Consider the following 24955-nt stretch of genomic DNA (forward strand, 5'->3'; position numbering starts at 1 on the left):
GGTAGTAATGTCATCTTTATTATATTCATTCAACCTATCCAGGAACACTTAATATTTTTCCAATTGTTTAGATCTGGCTTTATTTGTGTGGAAAGTGTTTTGTAGTTTTGCTCATATAGTTCCTGACTTTTCCTTGGCAGATAGATTCCCAAATATTTTATGCTATTGATAGTTATTTTAAATGGAATTTCTCTTTGTATCGCTTGCTATTGGATTTTGTTCGTGATGTACAAAAATGCTGAGGAATTATGTGGATTTATTTTGTATCCTGCAACTTCACTAAAGTTGTGGATTATTTCTAATAGATTTTTAGTAGAATCTTTGGGGTTCTCTTATACTATCATACCATCTGCAAAGAGTGATAATTTGGTTTCCTCATTACCTACTGTAACTCCTTGTAATTTCTTTTTCATCTCTTATTGCCAAAGCTAGCGTTTCTAATACAATATTGAATAGTAATAGTGAAAGTGGGCAACCTTGTTTTACTCCTGATTTTATTGGGAATGGTTTCAGTTTATCACCATTATATATGATGGTTACTGATCATCTTAAATAGATACTATTGACTATTTTAAGGAAAATTCCATTTATTCCTATACTTGCTAGTGGAATAATAGGAATGGGTGTTGGATTTTATCAAATGCTTTTTCTGCATCTATTGAGATGATCATATGGTTTTTGTTAATTTGGTTATTGATACAGTCAATTATGCTAATAGTTTTCCTAATATTGAACCATCCCTGCATCCCTGGTATAAATCCTACTTGGTCATGGTGTATTATCCTGGAAATGATTTTCTGTAATCTTTTTGCTAAGATTTTAAGATTTTTGCATTGATGTTCATTAGGGAGCTTGGTCTAAAATTTTCTTTCTCTGTTTTTGTCCTACCTAGTTTAGGTATCAGTACCATGTCTGTGTCATAAAAGGAATTTGGTAGGACTCCTTCAATCCCTATTTTTTCAAATAGTTTTATTAGCATTGGAGTTCATTGTTCTTTAAATGTTTGGTAGAATTCACATGTAAATTCATCTGGTCCTAGGGATTTTTTTTTAGGAATTTGATTAATAGCTTGTTCTATTTCTTTTAATAAAATGGGACTGTTTAACAAATTTACTTCTTCCTCTGTTAATCTGGGCAACCTATATTTTTGAAGGCATTCATTCATTTCATTTAAATTATCAAATTTATGGCATAAAGTTGGGCAAAGTAACTCCTAATTATTGCTCTAATTTCTTCTTCATTGGTGGAAAGTTCCCCCTTTTCATTTTTAAAACTAACAATTTGATTTACCTCTTTCCTTTTTTTAATCAGATTTATTAAAGATTTATCTTTTTTGTTGGGTTTTTCATAGAATCAGCTCATAGTTTTATTTATTAATTCAATAGGTTTTTTTTTTACTTTTAATTTTATTATCTCTTCTTTTATTTTTAGAATTTCAAGTTTAGTGTTTAATTGTCCCCCCCCCCCTTATTCCTTTACAGATTTTGGAGGGTGCAGTACCCTTCATGGTGTATATATATGTAGTATTGCCTATTTAACCCGTTTCCAATGTGAGTAGACTTTTCAGAATTAGGAGCCTTCCTTCCCCCATCTAATGCCCCTAGGTCTATTTTTCCTCTGTACCTCATTTTTATAATAGAATTACTATTTTTACCTTTTTCCTGTTCTTTCTTTTGAGCTACCCTACTGTTGACGTCAATCTTAAACATATATAGTATACATTTCTATGTAAAAAACAATTTGTCCATGAAAGTGATCTTTGATATTGGCTCTAATATGTTAAATTTTCTATTGAGTTCAGTTTGGTAGAAAGTCCTGAAAATCTGCAAGTTCACTGAATGTCCATTTTTCTTCATTAAATATTATGGATAATTTTGCTGGATTGATGTTTTTGGCTATTTTAGGACTAGTTTTTTTGATTGCAGGTATATATGATTCCAGGACCTGCAGTCTTTTATTGTGACTGCTGTTAAGTCCAGTTCAATTCTACTTGTAGCTCCAGCATATTTAAATTGCTTTTTTCTCTTTCTTGCAAATTTTTCTCTTTGATCTGGGGAGTTTTGAAATTTGGTAATAATATTCCTGTGAGTTTTCCACTAAGAATCTCTTTGATGTGATGATTGATGGATTTTTTTCTATTTCTCCTTTCTCCTCATGTTCTATTGATGAGGTTTGGGGCAGGACAGAGTGTTGTGGGAACCCCGTCTGGTCTGCACAGGTCCTTCCTAAAAGAATTTATGAACCCAAAAAGTTAGACTGGCAAAAAGAAGTTTACTGGCATTGAGAAGTCAGCTTTTGTTAGGAGGCTGACTTCCTCAGTGGCAAGATCCTGAAAGAGAAGTAAAGGTCTAGCAGAGGAATCCTGGCAGAGAGATAAAGAGGAGTTAATACTAAGAAGAGAATCTCTTCTTAGCAGGCAGGGGGTCCTCACAGACAACTATGCCAGGGAGAGGTCCCTTGGCCTGGCATGCTTCTTGCTTTGGGCCTCTGCAAAGAAATGAGCCACAAAGTTATTGTTTAAAAGAGATTTAAGACTGAAGTTTCAATTGAATGAGATTACTGCCCCCAATCTAGATTTCCACTAGAATGAGACCATTTACTGGGAGTAGTCCTGAGCCAATCTTCAATTAAGAGGCCTAATAACTAAATGAGACTACTTAAGTTTGAGTTAGGTAGGAGTGGTCCTGGACTCAACTAGTCTCACCAAAATAACAGAATGAAACCACTTTATCTTGATTCCCTGGGGCAGGCCTCTGCCAGAAGAGTTTTTCCAGACTTCAAGGAGAGTTTCTCCCCTTCAAGGAGAGTTTCTCAAGCGTTTACCCCAAAGTCAGGATAGTTTCAGGGTTCCCCCATCACTATCACTCCAGAACCATTTTCTTGGGGTATTTCCTCCTTTATTCTGTCAATGTTCTTTTTTTTTGGTTACAGCTTTCAGGCAGTTCAATTAATTATTTTTATATTTTCTCTTCTTGATCTGTTCATCATGTCTTGTTTTTCTTATAAGATGTGTCACATTCTGTTCTATTTTTTCATTCTTTATAATCTCTTTTGCTATTTCTTGGGCTCTCAATAGCTTCATTGACTCACCTTGCCCAATTCTAATATTCAAAGAATTATTTTCATCTTTGAGACTCTTATCTTTTTTTTCTAGTTGAATAACTTTTTTTCATAATCTTGTTTTTCTTGGATGGTTTTATTTTATTTATGTTTTTTAGTTTTTCCTCATTGTCTCTCATTTGATTTTTAAGTTCTTTTTTTTTTTGAGTTCTTCTATAAATTCTCCCTGTGCAGGGAGCCATTTAACGTTTCTCTTTGGCATAAAAGAATATCCTGCTCTGAAGATGAACCTCTGAAGATGAATCTCATAGTAACTTTCTATGGCTGAGTTCTTTCTTCTTTGCCAGTTCATTTAAAAGAGAGAGAAAGAGAGAGAAGTATTAGAGTAAGCATCTCTAATTATGGGATGGGGGGAATGGTGCTTCTAGCTTTCCTTAAGCTCTCCCTTCTGACCTGGAACCCAAGCCCTACCCTCCTGGAAGTAAGTACCCATAGCCAGCAGTGTTCCTGCCTGCTGCTTCTGCACTCACTGGGTGCTGGTTCCTTCTTGCCCATAGCCATGTCTCTATAGCACTGCTGGGTCTAGTGTTCTAATCAGAGGAGGTTCATTCTATCATTCCACTGTCAGACCCAGGACTCCTCAAACAGTTGGGGAGATGAAAGTTTCTGTGGTTTCTGCAGAGGCTAGCCTCAGGGGTCCCCACTTGGTATTTCTGTGTGAGCTGGCCTGGAGGTGTTTGCACTTCAGACAGGTTAATCCTACCCTGGAGGCTTTCTTCAAATCTTTTTTGTATTGTACCTGGAGAACCCCAGTAGATCCCAGTTCTGCACAGTCTTCTTGATTTTTTCACCAGTCTGTGTTTGCCCTGAGGCACAAATTTGTTCTATTTGTGGGGGAAATTTGAAAAGCTTGAAATTTATGGCTTCCTCTGCCTTCCTCCCAGAATCCTTCCCAAAACTTTTTAATTTAATGTAATCAAAATTATCTATTTTACAGCTAACTTTGCTCTCTGTCTTGTTTATAGTTTCTTACTTTGTCATTTCAAGAAATGCCTTTGCTTTGGGAAAAAACAAAACAAAACAGAGTGCATGATGCACTTACCAGATGCAGAAAAGGCCCTTAATAAAGCAACAAAAAAATAGCACTCTTCTACTAAAAAACTATACAAAGTATAGAAACACTTTTAAAAATATCTAATCCAATCTAATAAGCACCTATTATGTACTACATTGTGCTAAGTGCTGGTGATATAAAAGAAAGTGCTTTTAAGGAACTAACAATTGAATGGAGGGGGAAATAGCACACAAAAAGAGCCAGGAAAGGAAGGAGGCATCTTGTTCCAAGGAGTTGAAACCCGGGAAGGCAATAGATGTTTAATTCAATGGGCTGAAAAGTACAGTTTCTGCCCTCTATAAATGATGGTATTTGGGGAAGTTTAGTATTCCCCTTTAAGAGAAGGGGTGTTCTGTTAATTTAAGGATAGGTTCGGATTGTTCCTATGAATGGCACTTTTTTTAACTCAATTAAAGTGAAAGTAAAATTTTAACTCAAAGTGAAAGTAAAATTTAATTATACAGTACACGGAATAGATTGCCTACAATAACAACCAATACAGTAAATAATGCATAAAAGACAAAGAATAAGGAAAACTATGATTAAAATAGGAGAGAGAGAGCAAGGTATATCACTGATCTAAGGAGCACTGGAAAATAGCTGGGGGCCCTGTTGCAGCCTTCAAACTCGATAGGGGAAAGTGTTATCCTAGGCAGAATAGTATCTCTGTGGGTAAAGCCCAATGAGGATTAAAACGGGATTGAATTTATAAGGCTTGAAAACAAAGAAGGCACAGAGGTAACTTGCTTACATATAGAAAGTTAGGTATAGGAGAAGGAAATGCCAGATGGGCTTCCAAGATATGACTTGATAAATGTAGATGTCAGGGAGGGGGCCAACCCTCACTGGCATCCATTGTGTCCCAAGTTGTGGCTAGTTCCTGGGATTGTAGAGTGAAGCCAAACACATGTGGCATATTCCCAGTCTCATAGGGTTAAAGAAAGGCTAAATTCCCATGGAGAGAGTCACGTTCTTGAAATGATTTGAAATGAACTTACTAATAAGAAGGTATTTCTTATTCAAGAGGTAAGGAAAGTGGCATCCATTGAGGCTTAAATTAACACAATGATAATGAGATTAGAGATGATGAGTTTAGCCTGGGAGGGCATCTTGTTCCAAGGAACTCAGCAGATGCAAAGTAGAGTAGAATTTCATAAAAAGCATCTACCTAAAACAAAAAGAAGGCATCCTATGGACTTGGGGAGCCAAGGTGGTAGAATAAAGGCAAGGACTTAACCTGAGCTCTCCCAAATTCCTCTTTAAACAATTTTTTAATAATGCTTCAAAACAAATTATGGAACAGCAGAATCAACAAAAGATGAGGTGAATCAGTTTTCCAGTAAAGATAATTTAAACTGAACAGGAAAGGTATGACTCACTGGGGTGAGAGTGGAGCAAAGCCCAGTACAAGCCCGTAGCAGGATAAAACTCAAAAAGCCAGTAGCAGGACATTGCCCCAGCAAGCCTTTGGGGCAACTGAATTAACAGCAGTGACTTCCAGAGCTCTCAGTGTATAACCCGTATAAAAGGGTCACCATTGGTCAGAAGGAAATTACAAAGGATCCTTTGCTGACCCTGACTATGGGACTTGATTGCATTGCCTGAACAGAGTACTGGGTTACAATCCCATAGTAAGGAATAACACTTTCACACTAGAGCTCATCAGGGAGAATGAGGATATTGGCCACAGTTCCAAGGCAGAAAAAAGTGCTTGAGATCACTCATAGATCCTAGAACAGGTCAGAAGAGCAATTATCACACTTCTCCTTAAACCATACCATCTTGAAGAAAATGGACTCTTATATACTATAAAAACGACCTCTGAAAACAGCAGTAGAAAAATTCTGAAGCTGGGGGTAGTGTCCACATACAAAGAAAAACTGGAGGTCAAGAAACAGATTGGAAAAATGAGCGAGCAAGCAAGCAACAACAACAACAAAAAAAACCTGACCATTGAAAATACTGTGATGACAGAGAAGGGGAAAAAAAACAAATTCAGAAGAAGATAACCTTGTCAAAACAGCTACATGCAAATCCTCAAAAAAAAGTGAATTGGCCAAAAAAAAGAATTAGTAGAATTCAAAAAGATAAAGGGAAAATGGCAAGAGAGAGAGAGAGAGAGAGTGATAGAAGAAAATAACAAAATAAAGTATGAATAAGTTGGTAAAGGAAGAACACAAAAAAATGGAAAAAGAAATTCACTGTAGAAAAATAGCTCCTTAAAAAGTAGAATTGACCAAATGGAAAAGGAGGTGCAAAAGCTCACTAAAGAAATCAAGTCCTTAAAAATTAAAATTGGGTCAATGGAAACAAAATCAAAAGAATGAAGAAAATAGAAGAAAATGTAAAATACCTCACTGGAAAAACAATTGATCTGGAAAATAGATTAAGGAAAAATAATTTAAGAATTATTGGACTACCTGAAAGTCAGTGATAAAAAAAAGAGCCTCAACATCATATTTCAAGAATGTATTAAAGAAAAACTGTCCTGATATTCTAGAACTGAGATAAAAGAAATTGAAAGAATCCACCAATCACCTCCTGAAAGAGATCCCCAAATGAAAACTCCCAGGAAATTTTATAGGCAAATTCCAGAGCTTCCAAGTCAAGGAAAAATATTACAAGTAGCCAGAAAGAAACAATAAAACTATCATAACACTATAGTCAGGATAATATGGGATTGACCAGCTTCTACATTAAAACATAGGAAGGCTTGGAATATGATATTTTAGAGGGCAAAGAAGCCAGGATTACTATCAAGAATCAGCAAAATTTAATTTAATCCTTCAGTGGAGGAATGAATATTTAATGGAATAAAGAATTTTCAAAAATTTCTGATGATAAGACCAGAGTGAACAAAAAATTTGATCTTCATATACAAGGTTCAAGAGAAATATAAAAAACAGAAAAAGAGAAATAAGAAAGATTTCAGTAAAGTTAAACTGTTTATATTTTTATTTCTTCATGGAAAATTAATACTTATAACACCTAAGAATTTTGTCATTATTAGGTCAGTTAGGAGTATACATAGAGGGTATGGATATGAATTGATCATGATAGGATGGTATCCAAAAAAAATGACAACAAAAAAAATTAAAGGGTCAGAGAGATATACTGAGCAAAGTGGAAAGAGAAAGGTAGAACAGAGTAAATTTTCTCACATAAAAGGTATAGAAAAGCTTTTAAAATGGAGGAAAAGATGGGAGAGTATTGTTGAATAGTGCTTGAACCTTACTCATCAGAATTGGCTGAAACGGAACCACATACATATTCAGTTGGGTATAGAAATCTATCTTACTCTACAGGGAAATAGGAGAGTGAATAAGAGAAGGTGGGGTGGTAGCAGAAAGGAGAGAATATTGGAGACTTCTGTGGTCAGAAGCAAAACATTTTTGAGGAGAAAAAGGAGAGAGACAGCAAAGAATTAACAGAAAAAAAAAACAAGATAAAGGGAAATATTCAGTAATCATAATAGAATATGAAAGGGATAAAATCACCCCACAATGGAAGCAAATAATATAGCAGATTAAAAACCAGAATCCTAAAATGTGTTATTTATAAGAAACACTCAAAGCAGACAGACACAGAGAATAAAAATAAGGGGCTAGAGCAGAATCATGCTTAAGATATATATATATATATACATATATATATATGTATATATTTAAAGCAGATGTAGTAATCACAATCTCAAAGCAAAAACAAAAATAGATCTAATTAAAAGAGATAAGGTAGGAAACTATCTTGCTAAATAGTATGGTGAACAATGTAATATCAGTACTGAACACATATGCACCAAATAGCATCCAAGTTTTTAAAGAAGTAAAATTAGGTATAGGAAGAAATACTAAAATTATACTAGTGGGTAATCTCTTTCTCTTCTCAGAACTAGATAAGTCTAACAAAAAAAATATGAAATTAAGGAGATACATATAACCTTAGAAAATTATAGAAGTTTAGAAATTTTTTTTAAAAACTTTGAGAAAAAAGTTAAATATGATTGACTTCTGGAGAAGACTAAATGAGAATAGAAAGGAAAATATCTTTTTCTCAGTGGTACATGGGACCCATACAAAAACTGAACAATCAGAGTTTATTAGTGCATTAAAAACCTCACAAGCAAATGCAGAAAGGCAAAAATGTTAAATATGTCCTTTTCATATAATATTGCAATAAAAATTACATTTAATAAAAGGTCATGAATAGACTAAAAATGAATTTAACACTAAATAATATAATCCTAAAGAATAAATGTTTAAAATTGTTTTTACATATGCTTAGAAAAATTAGAGTATTTTTTAAAAGTTTCCTATAGGATAGGGATAAACTAGGACCTTATTACCTTTTCCAGTAAACATGAGAGAAGTGCAGTAATGATTTCTCTCCCTACTATTATTTTACATAGTTCTGGAAATGTTAGAAATAGCAATAAGAAAAGAGAAGTAAAATTATTCTTATTTGCTAATGATCTATTTAGAAAATTCTATAGAATTTCCAGAAATACTAATTGAGGCCATGGCTTTAGCAGAGTTGCAGGTTATAAAACAAACCCCTCAAAATCAACAGCAGTTTTGTATAATAATTATAATCCAAGAAGCAAAAATAGAAAGGGAAATTCTGTTCCAAATAGCTACAAAATATGTAACCTATCTGGAGATTTACCTACTAAATCCCATAAAAATTTTTTTTTAGAAATTCAATTACAAAGTATGATCTTTAATATTAGGGTTGTATGAACATTTAGAATGGAGTATAATAGCGTAAAAAGTATTGGTCAAAGTCTAATTTCTGCTAATTGCTTTTTAGAGAGTTAATATGTTTTTAAAATTTAGGGTATAAGTATTTAGGTTGGATTGGAGGGAAGAAAAGGGCTACCAAAAAAAAAAAGAGAGATAATCAAATGAGAAAAGCTTATCAGCAATCCAAGTGGAAGGTGATGAAGAAGCAGTAAGATGAGCAGTAGAAGTGGAGAAGAACAAATAAGAGATGTGAGGTATGGCAATGAATGTTCCCTTTGTGGGGACAGAGTATGTTCACCTAGTGTTCTCGGTTCTCCAGTGATGCTGTCACATAAAGACATTACAACTTGTGCTTTATCTTCTCTTTAAAATAACAAAATTGGTTCTGTCAATAAAAAGTTATTATCAAAAAAAAAAAACAAGAAAAAAATAACAAAATTGGCTTATAGCATTCAGTGTTATTTTCTAAATAAATCTGGATTGTGGTACCATCAGAAGTTCAGGATTATAGAAATGATTTCAGTACTTATCTTAAGTTCTCAACCCTATTCTATGCCAAATGGAGTATTTTACCTCATTTTATCAGAGCATGAGTAGGATGTCAGTGTAATGATCTCTCTAGGCCTTTGAAGAAATAAGAAAGTAAATAAGACTCTTTTAACTCAAAAAAGACAAAACATTAAAAAGTATTTTAATGGGGGGAGGAGTTCTTTTCACTCTTTTTTCTTTTAATTTTCCAGATTTGAATCTCTATTTACTGAACTGGAAGAAAAACAGACAGAGTTAGGTATTGCCAGCTATGGTGTTTCTGTCACTACAATGGAAGAAGTCTTCCTTAGGTAAATAAAGATAAATAACAAAACTCTGTAATTTGTTATTTTTAATAAATATGATATTAGAAGTAAAGAGGGGCTAGTGTGCAAATTCACAAGTGGATTCAGAACAGAAGCATTCTTTTAGATGATGATTTTTTCATTGTGTATCACAAAAATAATGGACATATTTAATGAATATCTACTATGTACAAGATGGAAAGAAAATGGGAATGAGGACTGAAACTGCAATTTTATTGGTAAAGAAAATTCCTAGATGAGTTACCTCTCTTTTCCAAAGCAGATTGGCACTTTATCTGAACGATAGTTATAAAGAGTTGCTTAGAGCACTTCGAGATTTCTCACATAACTATTTTATCAGAACCAAAACTTGAACTCAGGTCTTCATAGACCAGTTCTCTATGTACTATTTCTGATTTTCAAAGATAAATTAGAAGTTTACTTCAGCAAACATTTGTTAAGCAACTTTTACATATATTATACATCAAAAAATAAAACAATATGTACTCCTTGTCCACAGAAGTATATAAAACAATAAACCTCTTATAATATTAGAAATAGAAATCCCTAAACAAAACAGAATGTAATAGGTATTTAAGAGATACATTAACAAAATGATGTTGGGATTTAGAGGAAGGAAGAAAAATCTCTAGATAGGATGAGGGGCTATTGAAGAAATCAGAGAAACTCCAAAGTAGTTCACACTTTTAGGAAGGATGAGATATCTATGTTGAGCCTTCTTCTTAAAAGGAGACTTTGAACTCATATCTTCACTCTAGTCATAGGTACAAAGGGTAGTGATAGGTATCAGTACCAAGGCTGGCTCTGTCTTGCAGGATATGAAAGAAAGTAGTATGAAACAAGTCTGGATGGGTAGGTTGAAGCCATATTGTGGATGGCCTTGAACACCAAATTAAATAATTTAGACTTTAGTAGATAGTGGGAAGTTATTTAAAGTTTTTTAAACAGAAAAATGACTAAATTGTTCATTGAGAAAATTAATGTGTGGCATTTCATGTCAATTGAAGGGGAAGAAAGAAGTTAATTGACTTAATCACTTAAATGACCTATAATAAAACTAAGCAAAAAGTAATGAGATCCTGCAATAATAAGGTGATGATAGTAGGAGAGCAAAGAAGGATGCAGCCATGAAACAATCTATTGAGAGAATTGAATACCTTTGTGGTTGATTGCATGTGTAGATAATTCATGATTTTGCAAGTATTTTGAAGCCCCTTTGTCTGAGCTAGATAATGGACTAAATGCTGAGAACACAAAGAAAAAGGAAAAAAAAAAACTTCCCCCCCCCCTTAAAAAAAAAAACAACACACAGTCTCTGACTACAAGGAGCTCACATTTCAATGGGGGAGATAATTTGTAAACAACTATGTGTGTATAAGTTATAAATAAAATAGGAGATAATTTAAGAAAACAGACAGCAGAAATGTAGAGACTCAGGAAGGAGTCTCCTGCAAAAGGTAGATTATAGTCTGAGTCTTGAAGAAAGCTTCACTTAAAAACAAGACAGGAAAGGATTCAGCTATACAGGACAGTTAGTGAAAATACAGTTTCTGAAGAGGAAGTTCAGCATAAGGACAGGCAGAAAGACAGCTATTGCTGGATCACAACATACAAGAAAGGCAGTGAAGTAAAAGAACATTGGAAGGGTAGTAAAGGAGCAAGTGGCTTAAAAAGCTAAATAGAGGATTGGCGAGACTTACATGAACTGATGCTGAGCGAAATGAGCAGAACCAGGAAAGCATTATATACCTCAACAGCGATACTGTATGAGGATGTATTCTGATGGAAGTGGATTTCTTCAACAAAGACAAGATCCAACTGAGTTTCAATTGATCAAGGATGGATAGAAGCAGCTACACCCAAAGAAAGAACACTAGGAAATGAATGTAAACTGCTTGCATTTTTGTTCTTCTTCCCGGGTTATTTATACCTTCTAAATCCAATTCTCCTTGAGCAACAAGAAAACTGTTCGGTTCTGCACACATATATTATATCCAAGATCTACTGCAATTTATTTAACATGTGTAGGACTGCTTGCCATCTTTGGGGAGAGGGCGGAGGGAGGGAGGGGAAAAATCAGAACAGAACTGAGTGCAAGGGATAATGTAAAAAACTACCCTGGCATAGGTTCTGTCAATAAAAAGTTATTAAAAAAAAAAATAAAATCCATTGGATTATAAAAAAAAAAAAAAAAGCTAAATAGAGACGTTCTCTATTTGATCTTGGAGGCAATAAAGAACAACCATTCCCTTATAATAAAGAGGTGGGAGATGTAACCTCCCAGTCAGAGATTACTGAATGCCAGTCTCGCCTAGTTCCCAGGCCTTTAGAAATCCTCAGCCACTGTCTCGCACAGTGGTTCTTTACCAATCTTACCCCAGTCAGAGGTTTTCAGAGATCTCTGGCCACTGCCTCTCTGAGCAGTTGTTCTCCCGTCCAACAGAGCGCCCGAAGACACAGCTGCTCACAAGCTGAGATCTTTATTCCACCCGTTCACATCCTTCCCTCTTCTGCACTGTTACTGACCTGCTGACTCCTGTCCAACTCCTAGTGAACTCCCTGGTCCCCACTGTTTATATGGGGACTATGAGGTCACACGCACAGCCAGTTAGAGAAGGAAACTCCACCGTTGATGATGCCATCTTAATGCAACCAGAGCTTCTGCTCACGGGGTAGTCCATGCTGGTCACAGAAACCACATGGGGATCTCAGGCTTCAAGGTCTCTGGACTTCCTGATGGCGCTGTGCAAGTTCCCTCTCCGGATCCTTACAGGAGGAGGACCTGATGGGGCCAGACCTACATTGGAGAAAAGCCACTTTGGGCAGCAGGATAGATTGGAGTTAGTAGAAATTTGAGGCAAGGAAATTCACAAGAAGGCCTGTGTAGTGTGGAGTAGCGGTGTGGGATGAGAGCACTGAGCTTGTGGTGGGGTCAAAGAGAGAAGGCAACATGAGAGTAGGTGTGGGGATGGAGATGACAAGACTTGGCCACAAATTGAGTACATGGAATGAATGTAAAAGAGGGATGGAAGGTAAGACCCAGGTGATGAGTCTGGGTGTCTGACAGAAGTCAGCACCTTCCTCAGTAAGAGTTATAGGAGAGAGGAGTGTTTATAGAGGAATGATAATGAGTTCTGTTTTAGATAATGTTGAGTTTTAAGATGCTTACATGACATTGAATTCAAGATATCTATGTAATCTGGGTGTTGGTGATAGAAAAGAGCAGAGAAGATATGAGCTTCAAAGTCTCCTTTTAAGAAGAAGGTTCAACATAGATATCTTATCTTTCCTAAAAGTGTGACCTACTTTGGAACTTCTCTGACTTCTCCAATAGCTCCTCATCCCATCTAGAGATTTTTCTTCCTTCTTCTAAATCCCAACATCATTTTGTTAATGCGTCTTTTACAAGAGAAAAGGAGACTGGATATAGAGATCTGGGGATTATCTGCATTGAAATGATAATTGAACCAACTAAATTCAACTGATTCAGCATATAGTTAATAGAACTTGATGAGATCACCAAATGGCATAGTATGAAAGGAAAATTTGAAAGGCCATGACAGAGTCTTGTGGCATCCCTAAGTATGATCTGGATAAAGAACCAAGAAAGACTGAGATGTGGTTACAGGATTAGGAGAGACCCAGAAGAGAGCTCTACCATGAAAACTGGAAAGGAATGAGTATCTAGGAAAAAGAGGATTTGCAATGTCAGAGGTTTCAGATAAAGCACCAAAAGGATGAAGGTTGAGAAAAGACTATTTGATTTGTCAATTTTTTAAAAATAGTATCTTTGGGGAGAGCATTTTCATTTGAATGAAGAGATTGGAAGCCAAAATGCAAAGGTTTTAGAATTGAGTGAAAGGAGAAAAAGCAGAGGCACTGTTTAGTAGAGAACTTTTTCAGGGATTTTAAACACAAAAGAGAGGAACAAAAGGTATCAAATTGGTGTTAAATGTCATTCTGAGATTTTAAATCCAAGCGGCAGGGAGGGCAATGGTTCCTTTATTGGAATATAAAAGTTGGAACAATGAGCTAATTTTGGAATGGTGATGACTTTGCTTTTGGATAAATTGCATTATCTGTATCTGCAAAACCACAGATAGCAAAAACCATAAGAATAGGTTAGTTAAGTTATCCAGGCTTCCTATAGAATGGAGAATATTAAGTATTGGACTCTGGAAACATGCTTTTAGGAGGTGGAAGGAGAAAATGGAATCAAAGAGTGATTAAGAGGTTAAAAAAAAAATAGACCAGTGGAGTACAGTGTTTTAAAAACAAACAAACAAACAAACAAACAAAAAAAAAAACCAAGAAAGACAGTGTCAGAAAATAGTTGTGCCCCAGGCATCAACATAATACTAAAGAAAACTTTGGATTTAGCTTTGGAGATCAATGGTAACCTCTGATTAAAAACTAATATTTACATATCAATTTTAAGCTAATTAGCTCTAGGGTTTATGAAGTACTTTTAAAATATATTATCTCATTTGATCTTTACAACTGCAACAGATTGTGAGAAATGTATTTTATAAATCTTAAAGTACCACATAAATGTTATGATGATGTCAGTTGTGTCTGACTCTTTGGAACCCCATTTATGGGATTTTCTTGGCAAAGATACTGGAGTATTTGATCTTTCTTTCTCCGTGGTCCCCATTTTATAGTTTAGGAAACTGAAGCAGAGACTTGCCCAGGGTCACACAGCTAATAAATGTCTGAAGCAAGATTTTAACTCAGCTTTTCCTGACACCAAGCATGATATTCTGTCGCCTGGCCTACTTAACTGCTACAAATTATTATAAAGTATGGGATGAAGCAATGATTGTAAACTACTCTTTCCAGAAGATTTGTTACGAACACTGCTCCGGGAAGCAATTTTAGTGCTCTTTGAATTTTCCTTCCCAGACAACCTTTCCAGAATGACTACTCCTCTAAACTTTTACCAAGTGACTACCAGTAGACAGCCTAATCTCACTTAGTAAAACTGACAGAATTTGTCAAAAGAGAGAGAGTTGGGAAGCTTTCATTGAAGGAATTCTGGAAATGTTTTTAGTTTAATACAGACTTGCAAATCTATCAGCAATTACATAAATTAGTAATATAGTTCCTGACTTTAAGATATATACAAATATTTATGTACATGGAATACAACTGGATTATAATTCCACATATCTGAAAAAGTTTTGTTGGGCTTAGTTGGCATGGTAGTCCATAGATTGCTAGTCCCAAATCAAACAAACAAACAAAAAAAGAAAATTGGAGGATCAGTATCTGAATACCCTTTTATATGTCAAAAAAAACCAGCTCTTCCTCTTGACTTCTTTATTCTGATAAGTGTATTATCACCCTTTATACCATCATTGCTACCTATTCTTCCATATCTCATAAGAAAGGAAAGGGAGAGTAATACCTTCTCTGGTATTAGCATTTTAACAGCTATTTTTGTGCTTTTTTCTAAGAATAAGAGTCAAAACCTGTACCTTTTGAATCACAAAGTCTGTGCCAAATTTGAAAGTGTTGTGGAGATACTGCCTCTTTTAGCAAACACATCAGTTTCACTGTTCATGGTAGAAAACTTCTTTCTTCATGAAGTCATATGAAGAAGGTGTTCCCTAAAGCATATAGTAAAGCTTAGCATTATATAAATGTGACTTATTTTAAGTGAATGGAGAAAAAGATGTATAAAAAGAGAACTCAGATATGCAAACAAAAGAATGATTGTTGGAATAGGATCCTATTGAATCAAAGAATGTAATAGCTTGGCTGACTTTTTGATCAGTGTTTAGATTTAAATAGCATGGGAAATTTCTACACAAAAGAGACTTAGCTGTGAGCTTCACTGATATCAAAAGTGTATAGTAATAGGTAAGACACTGACCCCTTCTGCAAGCCAGTCCACTCCTTTTATATTTTCACTGGGGCAAGAAGGAAGGTGTTGAGAAAGTTTTACTATCTTAATTATTTTGGAAATCAGTCTTCATTCTAAAGATCACCCCTCTATGAGAATGTTGTCAATTCCTCTCTTTTGATAATTGTTGCATTTTGGTGATTCTTATTTTCTAAATTTCTAATGTTTTAGCTGCAAGTAAATTAAATGCCTTGCCCTTTTTTGATTTAGGGTCAGTAAATTGGTGGATTCTAGCATTGATCTCCAAGCAATCCAGCTCCCAACATTGAAATACAAGAAAAATACAGAAGATACAGAAGATAGTGAAAATCTTGATGACTCAAGTGAATTAGAACTGAAGAGTCTATCTAAAAAGAAATCTCATGTGAAATTAAATACCGGAGTGAGCAGCCTTATTTAGTATTATCATTCTGACAAAGTGTGGTTAAAATACATGCTAGAGAAATATTTGGGTTTGATTATTTGGATCCAAAGATTTGAAATAGCAGCTAGGGAAAATCAATCTAGGATTGGGTTGCTAATAATTATTTATGTAGGTGGCAGCCATATTGCTTAATGAATTAGAGCATTGAGACTGGAATCTGAAGGACCTGAATTCAAATCCAGTCTCAGAAACTTATTAGATATGTGGCCCTAAGCAACTCATTTAACCTCTGTTTGCTTTAAATTCCTCAGTTGTAAAATGGGTACCCTGCAGAAAGAAATGGCAAATCACTCCAGTATCTTTCCCAAGAAAATCCCATAAAGGGACTTGCAAAGAGTTGGACACAACAAAAGGACTTAATAACATTTATATTTTCCTTTAAAGTTAACAAAATACAATTCCCACAAGAGCAAGTATCATTTATCTCCATGTAGCAGACAAAGAAATTGAGGTGCAGGATTACATGTTCTGCTCAAGACCCATAGCTAGGAAGTGTTTGATCCAGGATTTTAGACCCAGGTCCCTAAAATCTGAAGTTCAGACCTCTGGGCTGTTTTGCACAACAAAAATGGTAGATGAGGAAAGGTTCTAAGTCCTGGCAGATAGCAGCAGAATTAATAACCATTAAAACAGTAAGAGAATAGTCATAATATTTCATTGTACACTAAATAAGATGTTAATTCAATTTGAAAATAAACACTGATCTCTTACAAATTTTGTTTTAATGTCATCAGATTAGTTTGACTTTTTAGGTAGTTGAAACTGAAATACTTATGAATTCTATTTATAGGTTAATCAGAGAAATTATGTTAAAAAAATTTTTGAATTTTAAAAATTTAGTCAAAATAGCCTTATTAATATCCGGTGAGAGGGAAAACCTGCTTAGTTTCCATGTCATTGAATCATGTCACATTCTGGCCCCCTGTTTACTTCTCAATTGTAGTATTATGCATTTCAATTAAACTTATACTTTCACTCTTCCCTAAAAACAATCTCACCTCTGTCAACAAGCATTTCTCACCCAAAATGATTTCCTCTCCTTTTCCACCAAGTTTTAATCATTTTTCAAACCTTACATTTTCCATGAAAACTTCCATGGCCATTTCCTTCCTCTGAATTCTGAGCACAAAAAATTACCAGTTATTTGATATTTTATTATATATTGCACTATGATCTAAAATCATAGATTCTCAGAATTGGAAGCGACCTTAGAGGCAATGTATTTAAATGAGTAACTCACTTAAATAAATAAATAAACAAATAGTCATCTAATCTTCAATGAAGATTTCTACTAAAAAACCATCTTTTGTATTGTTGTCTTATAATTGTATCATAGTAATATTTAATTCATATTGTTATTTATTTTTAATGTGCATCAATTTGATCTTCCCAAATAGATTGTAAACGCCCTGAGGCCATAAATAATAACAACTTACATTTACCTAGTCCTGTAAGGCACTTTCTTCAAAATTATCATCTTGTGAAGTAACAGGTTCAATGACTTGCTCATGATCATTCAAAAAGTATTAAGATCAGGATTCAAAAACTAGTCAGAGATTAGATTCAATTCAACATTTACATAGTTAATTTATTATATTCATAGCCCTATACCAAACAAATAGAAACATAAAGAGAAAAGAAAAGAAAACTCTTGTCATTGAGGGTCTTCCCGTCTACTTAAAAGACATAATGTATACACAAGTTACATTTGTTAAGTACCTGATTTTGCAACACTTTGTGCTAAACTTTGGGGGTTCAGTTACAGTTTACTGGATTACAATGTATGTTTGGATGTGTGTGTATATGTGAATATATGTATACATATGTATGTGAAAGTGCTTAAATATAAGATATGAGAAGATCATTAACAATGGGATGGATTAGTCAAGGATTCATCAAAGAGGAAGGGAAGAAGTAGGGAATAAGCATTTATGTAGCATCTACTATGTGCCAGACACTGTACTAATTACTATTTATAAATATCACTTCATTTGAAACACAACAACCCTGTAAGGAAGATGCTTTTATTATTCCTGTTTTACAGTTGAAGAAACTGAGGCACTCCTACAACTTTTAAGTATCTGCAGACAGATTTGAATTTAGGTATTCCTGTATCCAGGCTCACCATACTATCTACTATATGCCAAAAACTACCTCCTTTGAGTTCAAGTAGTACTTGAAGATAAAGGCTTCTAAAATTTTGCCTAACTAAAAGAGGCAGTGCATTCCAGGTATAAGGAATAATTTGCATAACTCCACACAGAAGCTAATAATCCAGATTTATAAGGAGTATAAAGTTTGGGAGAAATAATGTGAAATAGGGTTGGAGGCATAGATTGAAGCCAGTTTGTAAAGAACCCTAAATGTTAGGCTTAAGAGTATTACATTTTATCCTAGATGCAATAGGAAATAATTAAAAGTTTCTGAGAAGATCATTGATCCAGCCAGATTCACTCAAAAAGTTTGGTGGATGTGTGTGGCAGATGGATTAGAAAGAGTATCTGCCTGACATAAGGAGACCCATTAGGAGATTGTTACAATAGTCTGGACAAGAAAGAACATTCTAAAAGCAAAAGATAGTATGGATCTGGGATTTGGGAATTCATTATTTAGGAGGGAGGAGGTAGAGGAGAGAAAGAATCCAGAAAGATTGATTCCAAGTCCTAAGTGAATGGAGAGATGCTGGTGCTCTCAATGGGAAGGTTTGGAAGAGAAATGCATTTAGCAGGAACATAATGTCTTCCATTTTGGACATATCAAGTTTGAGATATTGGTGGAACACCAAATGTCCTTTGGGCAATTGTCTGTTTAGGACTACAATTCTGATGAGGCTTAGTATTTTATATATGGTAGTAGCTCAATAAAAATTAATAAATGATTATTACAAGTATATTATGCATTATATGATATATTTTCATCCTAAAAGTTGTTATTTTATAGAAACAAATGAAAGTATTTTAATATGTATTTATTCTGTAGGCTTCTGTTCAAAGACATGTACTTAATGTGTTCTCTTTCTTCCACCAAATTACATTACAAATTACTTTAAGGATTTATAAGTTTAAGTCTGAAAACATTGTTATATTCTGTGTTTCCTATTTTTATTATAGTTTTGTCTTCACTGCCAGCAGTTCTTTGCCATGTTGGTGAAAAAGATTATGTATAGTTGGCGTGAGTGGAAGATATTAGTCGCACAGATTCTTTTGCCTCTGATTTGTACTGCCCTAGGTCTTACAGCCATCAACTATTCTAAAATTTCAGATGCACCTGCTCCTTCTCTAAAATTGTCCTTAAATGTATATGGTAAGACATTTGTGCCTTACAACTTCTCTGGAACTTCTCTGGATCCAAAACTCAAAAAAATCTTTCTTCAAACTTTGAATAATGATGGACATACACCCATTCCAGTGACAGGTAAGAATCAAAAAGAAAGGTATTGTTGGATTATGAAACTTTGTCAATAGGCCTTTTAAAAGTAAACAGATCAACCTTGTTGTGTTATCTTATACTAATAAAGTCACATGGAATAACTTGCCTTACATATATCTTCCTTTGGGTCAGAATTTAATCACTGGTACAATAGAGACTGTCTTGTCCACATGTCTACATATTCTGAGAAAATCAGAGGGAGAGACGACCCCTGAGGAGAAATAGTTCTATTAACCTATGTATCTATGGATGGGAAAAGAATTTGGCTAACTACCATAAATTGATTAGGTTGTTATAGAATCATGACAGTTGATTTTTTTGTGACTGATAATCAGTCACAAAAAATCCAAGTTCTTCTTTGAGAGTTAAATTCTGAGAGTCCCTTGTGTCTCTACTCTCAAGAAATGATGCCCTGGAAAGTGTTTGATCTTCCCCTTTTACTCACCATCCATCTAAACTTATCTTAGGACTTTCAGACCTTTAGTTTTTTCATGCTATGTTACATCACTTAATAAGATTCAGTGAGTATAAATGACTAACATATTTTTATAAGATGGCTCACATATTTTTATAAGGTGGCTCACATTTCTTTCCAACTTTAACTCATCTTATTTCCCATTGTATATTCTCAATACTGAATATACTACACAGACTGAGCTCCTTAAGAATAGAAGATTCTGTATAAGCATCTTAGCTTAGGATACTTTATACTGTCAGCAAACAAGACTAATCATAGTTTTTCAAATATACCATACATATTTTCACCTGACCTTTACCCTGAAATATCATGTCATATCCACTCTTCATGTTGAAAGGCTACCTATTCTTATAGCCTCTGCTGAAATTCCATGAAGCTTTCCCTTCTATCTAGAAGTGATCTCTCTGTTCTCTGAACAACATAGTATTATTTTTCAACCATCTAAGGCAGAAATATTTATTTGAGTATATGTCTTATCCATGCATAACTAGAATGTAAACTATGTGTTACAGAAGGACAGAGACCAATATTTGACAAATCTTATATACCTCAGCATCCAATATAAAGCTGTACACATCTTAAGCACTCAAAAATGTTTTTTTAATTAACAAAATTTTTTAAATTGACAGAAAACATAAATACAAAATCAAATTTCACCAAATCAAGAGAAATATTTCCTTTCTTTGCTATTTTTTCTCTTGAATGAAATATCAATATAAAAGATGATAATTTAATTCGGTTGGAACTTTGTGAAGAGGTATGATATAAAATAAAAATGGGCATATGGGTTGAAGCCAAATCATAGAAAACACTAAACTCCAGGATAAGGGAGTTGTAAATTATAATTTGTACTCATTAAACAATTTTGAATAGGGAAATAATGTGTTTAGACTTTTAGGAAGATTATTTTGACAGAAATAGATAGATTAGAATGAATCCCTGCTGATCACATAATAACTTAGAAAACTACAAATTTACATTGTATTTTTTTTTATTTATTTTGTTCTACTTTTCTCAATTATATTTTAATCTGATTTGAGTCATACTCAGAAGTTTTACAGGCCCTGAGGCTGAGAGTTTAATATCTTTGCATTAAAGCAAAGAAAAATTTGGAAACAAAAAGATTAACTAAAAGGCTATTGGAATAATACAGATAAAATGTGATAGGGACCTAAGCTAGAATGTGAATGAAGAGAAGGGAAAAAGAGAATCTATGTTAATTTGTGAGAAAAAGAATTTATAGGACTTAACAACTGTTGAGATATAGGTAATGAAGATCAAGGATAACTTGAAAGTTAAACTTGATAACTGAGAATAAGATAGTACTCATCACAAATAAAACTGGAATTATTGGATTTAGGTGAGAAGATAGTAAGTTCTACTTTGGACATGCCCAGTTTCCAGTGCCAATGTGGTAGTATCAAATAATTATTTGTGTGAGATTGGAGTTTTATAGTGACTTAGAATCTAGATATACAGATTCATGAATCATTTGCATAGTTCTGATAGTTAAATCCATAAGAACAGATTAGATCACCAAAGGGTCTACTTAAGAAATGAGATCTGCATGATAAGGACGCCTTATAGTTGAAAGAAGGCTGAACTTAGAGACAGGGAGATCTGGGTCCGATTCTTAATTACTGTTTGACTTTGAGTAAGACACTTACCTTATTTGATCCTCATTCCCTCATATGCTGTATGAAGAGTTTGGACTAACTGGACTAAGGTCTTTTGAAGCTCCAAGTCCTATGAAAAGAGAACAAGAAGGAATAGATAGATGGGTAGGAAATCTAGAAAAAGGAAGGTCACAGATACCAAGAGAGGAGAAATTATTCAATATTATCCAAAATTGTCCACATTATTCAAATTTCAGTTGTAGAGAGGTCAAGGAGATTGAAGGCTGAAAAAAAGCTATTAGAATTAGCAGTTAAGATCTGATTCTGGGGGTGGAGCCAAGATGGCAGAGTAAAGCTGGGAGCTGCTTAAGCTTTTCTAGTTCCCCTCGAAAACTACATGAATAGTGCCTCTCCTGGATCTATTTTTCAGGTTGCCTATTTTTTCAATGAAGTATTTTACATTTTCTTCCATTTTTTCATTCTTTTTAGTTTGTTTGATTGATCCTTGATGTCTCAAAGAGTCATTAGCTGGTTTGCCTGGTTCTAGTTTTTGATGTGTGATTTTCTTCAGTTAGCTTAGTTTTCTTCAGTTAAAGGAGAGGCTTCTGAATAATGTCTGACAATGAAACCATTCTCCTGCTCAAGATTGATTGGAAGAACTTCAAGAAAGGTAGTCTCACAGGGGTGAAAGGGGTGTTCAGCCCAGCACAGACAGAGTCTGGGAAAGCCAGTGAGGGGATATTAAACACAGTAGATCAGCAACTGAGATCCTTAGTACTGGCTCAGTAGCAGATCAGCCCATTGGACAGCCTCCAGTCCTAATGCAGATGGCTAATTACCAGCCCAGGAAACCAGGCTGTTGCCTGGAGAGAGCAAAGAGGGCTATCCTTGTCGTGAGCAAGACATCAAACACAAGAGGCCCCAGTGTCCAAAGCCAAGGCTCAAAGCTGCACAAGAAGCTTAGAACATCAACTCCTGCACCCCAGGAGCAAAGCTTGACTATAATAGTCACAAAATGAGGGGTCAGGGAAAGAAAATGAGCAAGAAACAAACGAATCTTAACCATAGAAAGCTAGTATGGTGATAGAGAAGACCAAAACACCAACTGAGAAGAGGACAAAATGCTTACATGGGAAATATGAATTGGTCTCAAATCCAAAGAGGGTTCTTGGAAAGGTTCATAAAAGATTTTAAAAGGCAAATAAGAAACATAGAAGAAAAATTAGAGGAGAAAAGAGAGGAATGAAAGAAAGAGTCAATAACTTGGAAAGGAAAACAATTCCTTAAAAATAAAATTGGCCAAATGCAATGCAAAAAATGCAACAACAACAACAACAAAAATCCACTGAAGAAAACACCCTGAAAAGTAGACTTATTCAAATGGAAAAAGAAATACAAGAGCTAACTGAAGAAAATCACACATCAAAAACTAGAACCAGGCAAATGGAAGCTAATGACTCTTTGAGACATCAAGGATCAGTCAAACAAACTAAAAAGAATGAAAAAATGGAAGAAAATGTAAAATTCTTTATTGAAAAATAGCCAGCTTGAAAATAGATCCAGGAGAAGCACTTTAAAAAGTGTTGGTCTATCTGAAGGCCATAGTCAAAAATAAAAAGCCTGGATAGCATTCTTCAAGAGTTGAAGGAAGATTGCTCTGATATACTAGAACCAGAGGGCAAAATAGTCATTGAAATAATCCATCAATCACATCCAAAAAGAGATCCCACAAGGAAAACCTCAAGAAACATTGTTGCTAAACTCTAGAATTAACAATTAAGAAATAATTGCTAATGTTTGAAAAAGGTCAAAAACCATATTTTTTTACCTTTTTTCTTCTAAACTTAACAAAAAACAAACACTTCCATATGAAGTATATACTAGGAATAAAAGATTGTTTTATTTACACTATGAATGTTACATATAGCTTATTTTTCCTTTTAAGTATTAAATTCAACATGAAACTTTCAAAGCTGCTTTCATCTGTTTCCTTCTGGCATTCAGTCTGATATCTAAGATATATAGAGAATGGATCCAAATATATATAAGAACAAGAGCAATATAAACAGGCAGTTCTCAAAAAAAGAAAAGCAAGTTGCTAACATAAGAAAAAATGCTATAAGTCACTAAAAACAAAAGAAGTACAAATTAAAACAACTTTGAGGTTTCACTCCACACATATTAACTCTTAGTATCTTGGGATATATTGGATCAAAATAGTTTTACTTTGTTGATTGTCTTAATTGTCATCTTGGGTATAAAACTCCATATTGGCAATTTTTTCCCCTTTCCAATCTGAGTCATTTTTCTTGACAGAAAAGACAAAAATGAAGCAGCTATTCCTTCTCTCTTGCTAGTTTTTATTTCATTCACCCCAAAGAGTTTTCATTTTTCTTTGATGTGCTACCTTCCCATAGTACTGATTAAGGAAGTGAAAGCTTAAAATCTTAACCTTAGTTTCTCTTGAACATTTTTAGCATTCTTTTCCTATTGAAGCAAATCATGCTTTTGTATTTGTGCTCTGTTATTTCTCCTACCTTGTATTTTCTGTAAATATCTTTTCTTAATCTAAATTGGTTGATGAATTATGTTCACATCAGTCTCTTTAGATAATTCCTATTTTTTCCAATCAAAATTATTTTTCTTCATCTCTTTATAATTTCATTTCTGAGATTTTCCCACCCTTCTTATTTTCCAGTATAGGAATTTAATCCATGGAACTCCTACCCAACCCTCTTCTGAATACTTTGAAATCTCTTCTTCTAAAACCCAGGGTAACATACCAGACTATGCTTAATTTTCCTTTTCATCACAAAATCTAGGAAGGAATAGGTCATTTCCCTTGAGGTTACCATGATTTCCATCACAAATGCCAGTCTTTCCTTGATAGTAAGAATTAATTCCAGAATAGAATTCCATTTTGTTGATTATTTCACCTTTTAAAGAGTGGAAATTATCATTAAGGCAAGTCAACAAATTGGCCACTATTATTTTGGCAGAGAGACATCTCCATCTGAACTCTGGATAATTGAAGTTTCTCATCACTACTATATAGAACCCACAGTGCCAGAATTGTGATGTTACCCCCAACTCATTTATTTATTTTTCTGATCAGGTAGTCTGTTACATAATCTGATTACAAAATATTTGTTTCTGCCTTCATATGTCTTCCCCTGTGTGTTTTTTTACTGTGCGGGGAATGGTTTACTGATGAAAACATGATTAGATGCTTTATAGTTGTCCCTGACATCATGGCAGGGGTAGTGGCGTGTCCTGTGAGATCTGGGGAGTTTTTCACAGCAAGAAGGAACAAGATGAGATATGTGCTGGGGA

At 34.4% G+C, this 24955-nt stretch overlaps 1 protein-coding gene across 7 annotated transcripts in view; it reads left to right on the forward strand.

Moving 5' to 3' along the window:
* Window positions 1–24955, forward strand: part of LOC100917056 (ATP-binding cassette sub-family A member 3-like) — a 242475-nt gene that overhangs the window by 149385 nt on the left and 68135 nt on the right. For all 7 annotated transcript variants that reach the window (XR_004233331.1, XM_031962329.1, XM_031962313.1 and 4 more), the window contains 3 exons: window positions 9654–9752; window positions 15886–16057; window positions 19210–19513. Coding sequence is in view for 6 of the 7 variants with exons in the window: in XM_031962329.1 (XP_031818189.1) it covers window positions 9654–9752; window positions 15886–16057; window positions 19210–19513 (575 nt within the window). In the remaining variant the exon portion in view is untranslated. The remainder of the gene's footprint in view (window positions 1–9653; window positions 9753–15885; window positions 16058–19209; window positions 19514–24955) is intronic.

This window comes from Sarcophilus harrisii, chromosome 1 (genome assembly GCF_902635505.1).
Source record: "Sarcophilus harrisii chromosome 1, mSarHar1.11, whole genome shotgun sequence".
NCBI lineage: Eukaryota > Metazoa > Chordata > Mammalia > Dasyuromorphia > Dasyuridae > Sarcophilus > Sarcophilus harrisii.